At 42.7% G+C, this 13,215-nt stretch overlaps 1 protein-coding gene across 1 annotated transcript in view; it reads right to left on the bottom strand.

Annotated features, from left to right (window-relative positions):
- Positions 1–508: 508 nt before the first annotated feature.
- LOC123745280 (cell adhesion molecule 2) overlaps positions 509–13,215 on the bottom strand; it is a 262,007-nt gene continuing 249,300 nt past the window's right edge. The window contains exons 5-7 of the mRNA XM_045725655.2: positions 3,001–3,231; positions 2,447–2,615; positions 509–1,489 (exon numbers count right to left, since the gene is read on the bottom strand). Coding sequence (XP_045581611.2) covers positions 2,598–2,615; positions 3,001–3,231 — 249 coding nt within the window. The 3' untranslated portion in view covers positions 509–1,489; positions 2,447–2,597. The remainder of the gene's footprint in view (positions 1,490–2,446; positions 2,616–3,000; positions 3,232–13,215) is intronic.

The following is a 13,215-nucleotide window of genomic DNA, read 5'->3' as shown; positions in this document are numbered from 1 at the left end:
TGTTGAAGTAGTCGCTGCTTCTGTTATCGCCGGTATTTGCATCATTCATATCTGCTAATGTCGCATCTGGAGATTCTCCATTTTTGCAAAAGGTTCACAGCACACAAAAATATATATATATATATATCCAAAAGAAATCGTCAGCTTAAGGATTTCTCTCTCTCGTCACCATTGTTTTCTTTAACACGACCGACTCGCTTGTTATCACCGACCCTTTGTTACATGATTGCTTGTGTTGACACCGATCTTTCTAGCGGATGCTGCTAGCTGTATCACCTGAGGGGCATCTTTCACCATATCCATGACTTGCACACTCATGGAAGTGGAACGAATATTTGCTCACAAAGTGCAAGGCATTAATAACACAAGGAGTTTCAAACAACCAGAGGTGGTACCCCCTCTATATATATATATATATATATATATATATATATATATATATATATATATATATATATATATATATATATATATATATATATATATATATATATATATATATATGAGGAATCTTAAAAGCACAAAACGAGCATCTCTTCACTTATTACTTTTGTTCGTATGACTTTTAATTCACGTTTTATTAATATTCATCACTTTTTGTATTCATGCTATAAGCATAAAATTTACTTTGCATTCATTTCATAAAATTAAGTTCACCACTCATCGTGGCTTTTGCTCTGAGCGTTTCACATGTACAAATTAAAAAGAAAATTCCATCGTTTAACCTGAGTACCGCTCATTTTCCTCTGAGAAAAGAAAAAAATATCATATTCTAAATGCGTTTTTATCATAAATTTGCTGACATTGTATACGGTTACTTCGTTATGAACGCTATATATAACTATCTCCAGTTTCATAAAATAAACTTACTGTCTGCAAGTTGTTGTAATGGTATTATATATAACGCAAAGATCTATTACATTTTATATATTTTACTTAAGTCTTGACCTTTATCCTGATCAGATTTAAGTTTATTTCCACATTACTCATAATGAGCTCACAATTTCCATATTAAAAAAAACTTCAGGAGCGTCAGTGGGTTACACTCTCAAGATGCACTCAAAATGTTGCACTCTAGGGATGGTTGCACTCTTGGGTTGCATTCTCAGACTGCAATCACAAGCCCCGTCTCGCTTATTCAGCAATTACGGATGCGATATATGGTACATTCTCAATTTACATTTAAACATTACAGTCGAAAAATGACATTTCGTATTGCAGTCTGAGCATGCAATATGAGGTTTCACTCTTAAGATTTCATTCTTAAGATTTCACTCTTGGTCTTCACTTCGGGGTCGTTGAGAAAGTTATTCTATATTTGGCACTGTGTCGAGTCTTGTTAGGTGGTGTGGGTTACTGGGTGTTTGATTGGTTGCGTCGACGGGGTCATTGTGGGATAGATGTTGGGATGGTTGCCGCATAGGAGTCGTAGTGTGCTTGTGGGCTTACAGGGAGGAATGTCTAGAGGGCTGCTGACACACATTCACACCTGGAATGATTGAAAATGCAACATTAGCTTGATCTTCCTGTTTGCCTACAACATTTCAACTTTGAAAGCATTACATATTTGTATATGTATGTGTTCATAAATATTACATATTTGTAGATGTAAATGGATATGTCTGTCTGTCTGTCTGGCTGTGTGTACGAGATTTCAGGCCAGACTGTTTGGGCTTGATTCACCCAGGTTTCATCAGTATTTGCTGTTGGGTACGTGCCCAACATGGGCGGGTCGGGATTGGCATAAAAGAAAAGAGTGCCACGGGACGCTGTGCCAGTGCCACTCACGAAAATCTCGCTGTACCATTATGACTTGACTACAAATTATTATTATTATTATTATTATTATTATTATTATTATTATTGCTGCCTTATCATAATACTTTACACTCTAATCATGCTAAAATTAAAAAGCAAAATGTAATCAAAATACTTACCCTTTAAACCCTACAGAGAGTGTGATAGAAAGACCTAAGATTTTTCGGATTGTGTGAGTTCTTATCTGGTGATAATTGCTGATAAACGACTATGTGTGAAATTTTCTTAAGTGTTATTAGTGATATTGCACGAGAGAGAGAGAAAGAGAGAGAGAGAGAGAGAGAGAGAGAGAGAGAGAGAGAGAGAGAGAGAGAGAGAGAGAGAGAGAGAGAGAGAGAGAGAAGAAAGAGGGGTGGGGAACAGACAGATACACATAAACAATTATACAATTCTCATCGAAACAATATATGGAATCTCATTTTCCAGGGTAAAAGTCCCATAATGTGTAGTACTATCCAAATCAAAGAAAACAAAACCTGTTAATTATTTTCTAAAGTTGATTTACCATCTTTTCTAACATGAATTTTATATAACAACTACTTATTGTCCTCCGCCAGTAATTTACATCTATGATCTAGACACGGACTAACTGCGACATATAGACAGAGCTCTTGACCGTTGTTCTCACCTGTTCGGGTTGATTGAGATGATCCAGGTGGTGTGGGAGGAGGAGGAGGAGGAGGGGTGGTGGAGACGAGGGAGAGGTGGGTGTTACCTTAGCAACACCCACACAACACCTGCCAACACCCCGGCCATCGTCACTCCCGCCTCCAGTCTTATTACACTCGCTGACCCTCCTGCAACAGCCACCAGCAACATTCATTAGATAATGGATTTATTACAAACACACACATCAAAAGTATGCACAAAGCTGTCAACACACACACACACACACACACACACACACACACACACACACACACACACACACATACACACAAACACACACCAAAAGTATGCATAAAGCGGTCCCCTCAAACACACACACACACACACACACACACAACACACACACACACACACACACACACACACACACACACACACACACACACACACACACACACACACACACACACACACACACACACACACACACACACACACCAAAAGTATGCATAAAGCGGTCCCCCTCAAACACACACACACACACCCAAGGAACCCCAGAGTGAAGGTCCTCACCGGTAAACAATCCTCTTCCTCAAAGTGCTCGCCGCGGTGGGTCAGATGAGCGTGCGCGAAGATGGCCTTCTCGCGGAAGTAGACGGCAGCGATGGTGGCAGTGCAGCGGAGCTTGAGGTGCCCCTGCTGCAGGTGGCTCCTTCGGGCTCGGAAGTGCAAGCCCAGGATGGACGTCTCCAGCCCTTCGGCGTTAGGTACGGGCGCGTAGTCCACCAGGGATATGCTGTCGGCCTGAGGGATTATTGCAGTTATAGTTATAATCGATGACGGTGTTCTGGTGATTATAGTAGATGATCTTTAATGGGGATTGCAATGGTTGTCAAAATGGGTATGGAGGTGGGGGTTGGAGTGATGCTCAGTAATAGGAAAAAAAATGGGAAAAAACGAGAGAGAAGGAAAGAGAGACGAGATATTATTATTTAACTTAGACAAGAGGTATACAGCATACCAATATGCCGGGATAGACAGTATACCAGCCTGGGATACAAACGTAATTTCGTTTGTGACAAAGTTCCTGAAAAGTTGGAAGCTGATCTGTCAAAATACTTCATCTGTCGAAACATCGAATCTGTTAATACTGGTCATAAGCACAAACAGAGAACCAACCCTACTTGAACATTCGATGATCAGTACTCTTCAACCTTCTATCAGGGAAAAAATAAGAAATATAGTTGAATCTAAGCTGAGGACTCTTAGGAGCATCATGAGATATATCTAATTGTCTCAATTAACTTGAACTTCAAAATGTTTCTACAGTAGCAACAAATGATCAGGTTCGAAGATTAAAACAAACTTGAAGATTTATTATGATTAAAAAGGCATACATAATAATTAATCAGACAAAAATAAATGGCTAAACAGGAATCGCAAAATATTTAGAATAATCACACAATAATTAAATAATAATACAAATGCAGAATCCACTAAAGCAATCTTACCGATTCTCAGATTGAAGAACAGGAAGAACAGCAATAACACACTGATGAACGAAATTGAAAACACTGGTTAACCTGCCGTGACAAAAATCAAAAGGAATGGAGAAGAAACACACAAGAAAAGCTTAGGTTGGCCGAGAGTACACGGAGAGGAGAGAGCTCAAGAAAGTTTTCTTCCCAGCCACAGAGAGGAGAAGGAGATGAAGGAAGTTAAGACATGGTGAAGACATTCTTTCTTTGGGGGACCTAACCTGCCATTCTCCCACGGACGACGCAAGGGAACGCGAGTAAGAGAAGAGCCAAAGAGAGAATTTAAGAAAGAGGTGTACACCACCAAGATAATTATATTGTAGGGATTGGTTAGCATACATGCGCACTTTTACGTACACACACACACACACACACACACACACACACACACACACACACACACACACACACACACACACACACACACACACACACACACATCTCCCCCCATGATGTTGCGTTGGGGGCTGGGGGTTGATATCACGCCAGACTTGTCCCCTGAAGCCCATATCAAGAGGATAATATCAGCGGCATATGCCATGTTGGCTAACATAGGAACGGCCTTTAGAAACTTGTGTAAGGAATCTTTCAGAACTTTGTATGCCACATATGTCAGACCAATCCTGGAGTATGCGGCTCCAGCATGGAGTCCATGTCTATTCAAGCATAAGACTAAACTGGAAAAGGTTCAAAGATTTGCCACTAGACTAGTACCCGAACTATACTGAGTATGAGCCTAGGTATACTAGTATGAGTATACTAGTATGAGCTACGAGGAGAGACTACGAGAATTAAACCTCACGTCACTGGGAGACAAAAGAGTTAGAGGGGACATGATCACCACATACAAGATTCTCTGAGGAATTGATAGAGTAGATAAAGACAGACTATTTAACAAAGGGGCACACGCACTAGGGGACACAGGTGGAAATTGAGTGATCAAATGAGCCATAGATACGTTAGGAAGAACTTTTTCAGTGTCAGAGTAATAGACAAATGGAATGCATTAAGGAGTGATGTGGTGGAGGCTGACTCCATACTCAGCTTGAAGTGTAGATATGATAGAGCCCAGTAGGCTCAGAAACCTGTACATTAGTTGAATGACAGTTGAGAGGCGGGACCAAAGAGCCAGAGCTCATCCCCCGCATGCACAACTAGGTAAGTAAGAAGAACAGGAAAAATGAAATAACGCTATAGATGAGAAATCTGAAGCAAAAGAGGATGAAGAAAACACTGGAACTGACAATGAAAAAATATATTAAAAAACGCTAAAAGTGAGCGATTAAAAAACACATCTGTCAATAAATTTTGATTAAAATTTTGAATCCGTGTTCCGTGGTTCGAGGCTCCCCTGGTCCATGTAAATGAAATGCTATTATCCACGTTTATTGTGGTTATATATATATATATATATATATATATATATATATATATATATATATATATATATATATATATATATATATATATATATATATATATATATATACAACTTTAGAACACTTTCCCACCAGGAGACTCGAACCCTAGCCAGCACAGAAGCCTTCCAGCAACTGGCATAACAGGTACGCCTTAACCCTCTTCACCACCTGCTCAGACCCTTAAAAGAGATGGTAATTTCGGAGTATTTAAATACACCAAAGATCAACACCTCCCAAGAGCACTAGAGCAAGTGAGGGGTCATTTAGACGTTAATTTCATCAAGTCCCTGTTAATATGGGAAGACACAGTGTCTATGCTTAAGGCACAACTCTCCTAAACACGAGAGTGAAGTATACAACTTTAGAACACTTTCCCACCAGGAGACTCGAACCCTAGCCAGCACAGAAGCCTTCCAGCAACTGGCATAACAGGTACGCCTTAACCCTCTTCACCACCTGCTCAGACCCTTAAAAGAGATGGTAATTTCGGAGTATTTAAATACACCAAAGATCAACACCTCCCAAGAGCACTAGAGCAAGTGAGGGGTCATTTAGACGTTAATTTCATCAAGTCCCTGTTAATATGGGAAGACACAGTGTCTATGCTTAAGGCACAACTCTCCTAAACACGAGAGTGAAGTATACAACTTTAGAACACTTTCCCACCAGGAGACTCGAACCCTAGCCAGCACAGAAGCCTTCCAGCAACTGGCATAACAGGTACGCCTTAACCCTCTTCACCACCTGCTCAGACCCTTAAAAGAGATGGTAATTTCGGAGTATTTAAATACACCAAAGATCAACACCTCCCAAGAGCACTAGAGCAAGTGAGGGGTCATTTAGACGTTAATTTCATCAAGTCCCTGTTAATATGGGAAGACACAGTGTCTATGCTTAAGGCACAACTCTCCTAAACACGAGAGTGAAGTATACAACTTTAGAACACTTTCCCACCAGGAGACTCGAACCCTAGCCAGCACAGAAGCCTTCCAGCAACTGGCATAACAGGTACGCCTTAACCCTCTTCACCACCTGCTCAGACCCTTAAAAGAGATGGTAATTTCGGAGTATTTAAATACACCAAAGATCAACACCTCCCAAGAGCACTAGAGCAAGTGAGGGGTCATTTAGACGTTAATTTCATCAAGTCCCTGTTAATATGGGAAGACACAGTGTCTATGCTTAAGGCACAACTCTCCTAAACACGAGAGTGAAGTATACAACTTTAGAACACTTTCCCACCAGGAGACTCGAACCCTAGCCAGCACAGAAGCCTTCCAGCAACTGGCATAACAGGTACGCCTTAACCCTCTTCACCACCTGCTCAGACCCTTAAAAGAGATGGTAATTTCGGAGTATTTAAATACACCAAAGATCAACACCTCCCAAGAGCACTAGAGCAAGTGAGGGGTCATTTAGACGTTAATTTCATCAAGTCCCTGTTAATATGGGAAGACACAGTGTCTATGCTTAAGGCACAACTCTCCTAAACACGAGAGTGAAGTATACAACTTTAGAACACTTTCCCACCAGGAGACTCGAACCCTAGCCAGCACAGAAGCCTTCCAGCAACTGGCATAACAGGTACGCCTTAACCCTCTTCACCACCTGCTCAGACCCTTAAAAGAGATGGTAATTTCGGAGTATTTAAATACACCAAAGATCAACACCTCCCAAGAGCACTAGAGCAAGTGAGGGGTCATTTAGACGTTAATTTCATCAAGTCCCTGTTAATATGGGAAGACACAGTGTCTATGCTTAAGGCACAACTCTCCTAAACACGAGAGTGAAGTATACAACTTTAGAACACTTTCCCACCAGGAGACTCGAACCCTAGCCAGCACAGAAGCCTTCCAGCAACTGGCATAACAGGTACGCCTTAACCCTCTTCACCACCTGCTCAGACCCTTAAAAGAGATGGTAATTTCGGAGTATTTAAATACACCAAAGATCAACACCTCCCAAGAGCACTAGAGCAAGTGAGGGGTCATTTAGACGTTAATTTCATCAAGTCCCTGTTAATATGGGAAGACACAGTGTCTATGCTTAAGGCACAACTCTCCTAAACACGAGAGTGAAGTATACAACTTTAGAACACTTTCCCACCAGGAGACTCGAACCCTAGCCAGCACAGAAGCCGTCCAGCAACTGGCATAACAGGTACGCCTTAACCCTCTTCACCACCTGCTCAGACCCTTAAAAGAGATGGTAATTTCGGAGTATTTAAATACACCAAAGATCAACACCTCCCAAGAGCACTAGAGCAAGTGAGGGGTCATTTAGACGTTAATTTCATCAAGTCCCTGTTAATATGGGAAGACACAGTGTCTATGCTTAAGGCACAACTCTCCTAAACACGAGAGTGAAGTATACAACTTTAGAACACTTTCCCACCAGGAGACTCGAACCCTAGCCAGCACAGAAGCCTTCCAGCAACTGGCATAACAGGTACGCCTTAACCCTCTTCACCACCTGCTCAGACCCTTAAAAGAGATGGTAATTTCGGAGTATTTAAATACACCAAAGATCAACACCTCCCAAGAGCACTAGAGCAAGTGAGGGGTCATTTAGACGTTAATTTCATCAAGTCCCTGTTAATATGGGAAGACACAGTGTCTATGCTTAAGGCACAACTCTCCTAAACACGAGAGTGAAGTATACAACTTTAGAACACTTTCCCACCAGGAGACTCGAACCCTAGCCAGCACAGAAGCCTTCCAGCAACTGGCATAACAGGTACGCCTTAACCCTCTTCACCACCTGCTCAGACCCTTAAAAGAGATGGTAATTTCGGAGTATTTAAATACACCAAAGATCAACACCTCCCAAGAGCACTAGAGCAAGTGAGGGGTCATTTAGACGTTAATTTCATCAAGTCCCTGTTAATATGGGAAGACACAGTGTCTATGCTTAAGGCACAACTCTCCTAAACACGAGAGTGAAGTATACAACTTTAGAACACTTTCCCACCAGGAGACTCGAACCCTAGCCAGCACAGAAGCCTTCCAGCAACTGGCATAACAGGTACGCCTTAACCCTCTTCACCACCTGCTCAGACCCTTAAAAGAGATGGTAATTTCGGAGTATTTAAATACACCAAAGATCAACACCTCCCAAGAGCACTAGAGCAAGTGAGGGGTCATTTAGACGTTAATTTCATCAAGTCCCTGTTAATATGGGAAGACACAGTGTCTATGCTTAAGGCACAACTCTCCTAAACACGAGAGTGAAGTATACAACTTTAGAACACTTTCCCACCAGGAGACTCGAACCCTAGCCAGCACAGAAGCCTTCCAGCAACTGGCATAACAGGTACGCCTTAACCCTCTTCACCACCTGCTCAGACCCTTAAAAGAGATGGTAATTTCGGAGTATTTAAATACACCAAAGATCAACACCTCCCAAGAGCACTAGAGCAAGTGAGGGGTCATTTAGACGTTAATTTCATCAAGTCCCTGTTAATATGGGAAGACACAGTGTCTATGCTTAAGGCACAACTCTCCTAAACACGAGAGTGAAGTATACAACTTTAGAACACTTTCCCACCAGGAGACTCGAACCCTAGCCAGCACAGAAGCCTTCCAGCAACTGGCATAACAGGTACGCCTTAACCCTCTTCACCACCTGCTCAGACCCTTAAAAGAGATGGTAATTTCGGAGTATTTAAATACACCAAAGATCAACACCTCCCAAGAGCACTAGAGCAAGTGAGGGGTCATTTAGACGTTAATTTCATCAAGTCCCTGTTAATATGGGAAGACACAGTGTCTATGCTTAAGGCACAACTCTCCTAAACACGAGAGTGAAGGTGGTGCAGGGGTTGGTGAACCCTCTGAGCAGGTGGTGAAGAGGGTTAAGGCGTACCTGTTATGCCAGTTGCTGGAAGGCTTCTGTGCTGGCTAGGGTTCGAGTCTCCTGGTGGGAAAGTGTTCTAAAGTTGTATACTTCACTCTCGTGTTTAGGAGAGTTGTGCCTTAAGCATAGACACTGTGTCTTCCCATATTAACAGGGACTTGATGAAATTAACGTCTAAATGACCCCTCACTTGCTCTAGTGCTCTTGGGAGGTGTTGATCTTTGGTGTATTTAAATACTCCGAAATTACCATCTCTTTTAAGGGTCTGAGCAGGTGGTGAAGAGGGTTAAGGCGTACCTGTTATGCCAGTTGCTGGAAGGCTTCTGTGCTGGCTAGGGTTCGAGTCTCCTGGTGGGAAAGTGTTCTAAAGTTGTATACTTCACTCTCGTGTTTAGGAGAGTTGTGCCTTAAGCATAGACACTGTGTCTTCCCATATTAACAGGGACTTGATGAAATTAACGTCTAAATGACCCCTCACTTGCTCTAGTGCTCTTGGGAGGTGTTGATCTTTGGTGTATTTAAATACTCCGAAATTACCATCTCTTTTAAGGGTCTGAGCAGGTGGTGAAGAGGGTTAAGGCGTACCTGTTATGCCAGTTGCTGGAAGGCTTCTGTGCTGGCTAGGGTTCGAGTCTCCTGGTGGGAAAGTGTTCTAAAGTTGTATACTTCACTCTCGTGTTTAGGAGAGTTGTGCCTTAAGCATAGACACTGTGTCTTCCCATATTAACAGGGACTTGATGAAATTAACGTCTAAATGACCCCTCACTTGCTCTAGTGCTCTTGGGAGGTGTTGATCTTTGGTGTATTTAAATACTCCGAAATTACCATCTCTTTTAAGGGTCTGAGCAGGTGGTGAAGAGGGTTAAGGCGTACCTGTTATGCCAGTTGCTGGAAGGCTTCTGTGCTGGCTAGGGTTCGAGTCTCCTGGTGGGAAAGTGTTCTAAAGTTGTATACTTCACTCTCGTGTTTAGGAGAGTTGTGCCTTAAGCATAGACACTGTGTCTTCCCATATTAACAGGGACTTGATGAAATTAACGTCTAAATGACCCCTCACTTGCTCTAGTGCTCTTGGGAGGTGTTGATCTTTGGTGTATTTAAATACTCCGAAATTACCATCTCTTTTAAGGGTCTGAGCAGGTGGTGAAGAGGGTTAAGGCGTACCTGTTATGCCAGTTGCTGGAAGGCTTCTGTGCTGGCTAGGGTTCGAGTCTCCTGGTGGGAAAGTGTTCTAAAGTTGTATACTTCACTCTCGTGTTTAGGAGAGTTGTGCCTTAAGCATAGACACTGTGTCTTCCCATATTAACAGGGACTTGATGAAATTAACGTCTAAATGACCCCTCACTTGCTCTAGTGCTCTTGGGAGGTGTTGATCTTTGGTGTATTTAAATACTCCGAAATTACCATCTCTTTTAAGGGTCTGAGCAGGTGGTGAAGAGGGTTAAGGCGTACCTGTTATGCCAGTTGCTGGAAGGCTTCTGTGCTGGCTAGGGTTCGAGTCTCCTGGTGGGAAAGTGTTCTAAAGTTGTATACTTCACTCTCGTGTTTAGGAGAGTTGTGCCTTAAGCATAGACACTGTGTCTTCCCATATTAACAGGGACTTGATGAAATTAACGTCTAAATGACCCCTCACTTGCTCTAGTGCTCTTGGGAGGTGTTGATCTTTGGTGTATTTAAATACTCCGAAATTACCATCTCTTTTAAGGGTCTGAGCAGGTGGTGAAGAGGGTTAAGGCGTACCTGTTATGCCAGTTGCTGGAAGGCTTCTGTGCTGGCTAGGGTTCGAGTCTCCTGGTGGGAAAGTGTTCTAAAGTTGTATACTTCACTCTCGTGTTTAGGAGAGTTGTGCCTTAAGCATAGACACTGTGTCTTCCCATATTAACAGGGACTTGATGAAATTAACGTCTAAATGACCCCTCACTTGCTCTAGTGCTCTTGGGAGGTGTTGATCTTTGGTGTATTTAAATACTCCGAAATTACCATCTCTTTTAAGGGTCTGAGCAGGTGGTGAAGAGGGTTAAGGCGTACCTGTTATGCCAGTTGCTGGAAGGCTTCTGTGCTGGCTAGGGTTCGAGTCTCCTGGTGGGAAAGTGTTCTAAAGTTGTATACTTCACTCTCGTGTTTAGGAGAGTTGTGCCTTAAGCATAGACACTGTGTCTTCCCATATTAACAGGGACTTGATGAAATTAACGTCTAAATGACCCCTCACTTGCTCTAGTGCTCTTGGGAGGTGTTGATCTTTGGTGTATTTAAATACTCCGAAATTACCATCTCTTTTAAGGGTCTGAGCAGGTGGTGAAGAGGGTTAAGGCGTACCTGTTATGCCAGTTGCTGGAAGGCTTCTGTGCTGGCTAGGGTTCGAGTCTCCTGGTGGGAAAGTGTTCTAAAGTTGTATACTTCACTCTCGTGTTTAGGAGAGTTGTGCCTTAAGCATAGACACTGTGTCTTCCCATATTAACAGGGACTTGATGAAATTAACGTCTAAATGACCCCTCACTTGCTCTAGTGCTCTTGGGAGGTGTTGATCTTTGGTGTATTTAAATACTCCGAAATTACCATCTCTTTTAAGGGTCTGAGCAGGTGGTGAAGAGGGTTAAGGCGTACCTGTTATGCCAGTTGCTGGAAGGCTTCTGTGCTGGCTAGGGTTCGAGTCTCCTGGTGGGAAAGTGTTCTAAAGTTGTATACTTCACTCTCGTGTTTAGGAGAGTTGTGCCTTAAGCATAGACACTGTGTCTTCCCATATTAACAGGGACTTGATGAAATTAACGTCTAAATGACCCCTCACTTGCTCTAGTGCTCTTGGGAGGTGTTGATCTTTGGTGTATTTAAATACTCCGAAATTACCATCTCTTTTAAGGGTCTGAGCAGGTGGTGAAGAGGGTTAAGGCGTACCTGTTATGCCAGTTGCTGGAAGGCTTCTGTGCTGGCTAGGGTTCGAGTCTCCTGGTGGGAAAGTGTTCTAAAGTTGTATACTTCACTCTCGTGTTTAGGAGAGTTGTGCCTTAAGCATAGACACTGTGTCTTCCCATATTAACAGGGACTTGATGAAATTAACGTCTAAATGACCCCTCACTTGCTCTAGTGCTCTTGGGAGGTGTTGATCTTTGGTGTATTTAAATACTCCGAAATTACCATCTCTTTTAAGGGTCTGAGCAGGTGGTGAAGAGGGTTAAGGCGTACCTGTTATGCCAGTTGCTGGAAGGCTTCTGTGCTGGCTAGGGTTCGAGTCTCCTGGTGGGAAAGTGTTCTAAAGTTGTATACTTCACTCTCGTGTTTAGGAGAGTTGTGCCTTAAGCATAGACACTGTGTCTTCCCATATTAACAGGGACTTGATGAAATTAACGTCTAAATGACCCCTCACTTGCTCTAGTGCTCTTGGGAGGTGTTGATCTTTGGTGTATTTAAATACTCCGAAATTACCATCTCTTTTAAGGGTCTGAGCAGGTGGTGAAGAGGGTTAAGGCGTACCTGTTATGCCAGTTTCTGGAAGGCTTCTGTGCTGGCTAGGGTTCGAGTCTCCTGGTGGGAAAGTGTTCTAAAGTTGTATACTTCACTCTCGTGTTTAGGAGAGTTGTGCCTTAAGCATAGACACTGTGTCTTCCCATATTAACAGGGACTTGATGAAATTAACGTCTAAATGACCCCTCACTTGCTCTAGTGCTCTTGGGAGGTGTTGATCTTTGGTGTATTTAAATACTCCGAAATTACCATCTCTTTTAAGGGTCTGAGCAGGTGGTGAAGAGGGTTAAGGCGTACCTGTTATGCCAGTTGCTGGAAGGCTTCTGTGCTGGCTAGGGTTCGAGTCTCCTGGTGGGAAAGTGTTCTAAAGTTGTATACTTCACTCTCGTGTTTAGGAGAGTTGTGCCTTAAGCATAGACACTGTGTCTTCCCATATTAACAGGGACTTGATGAAATTAACGTCTAAATGACCCCTCACTTGCTCTAGTGCTCTTGGGAGGTGTTGATCTTTGGTGTAT

The sequence above is a fragment of the Procambarus clarkii genome, chromosome 44 (genome assembly GCF_040958095.1).
Source record: "Procambarus clarkii isolate CNS0578487 chromosome 44, FALCON_Pclarkii_2.0, whole genome shotgun sequence".
Taxonomy (NCBI): Eukaryota; Metazoa; Arthropoda; class Malacostraca; order Decapoda; family Cambaridae; genus Procambarus; species Procambarus clarkii.
Note: the sequence above shows the minus strand (reverse complement) of the source record. Positions and strands in the feature narration are given on the sequence as shown.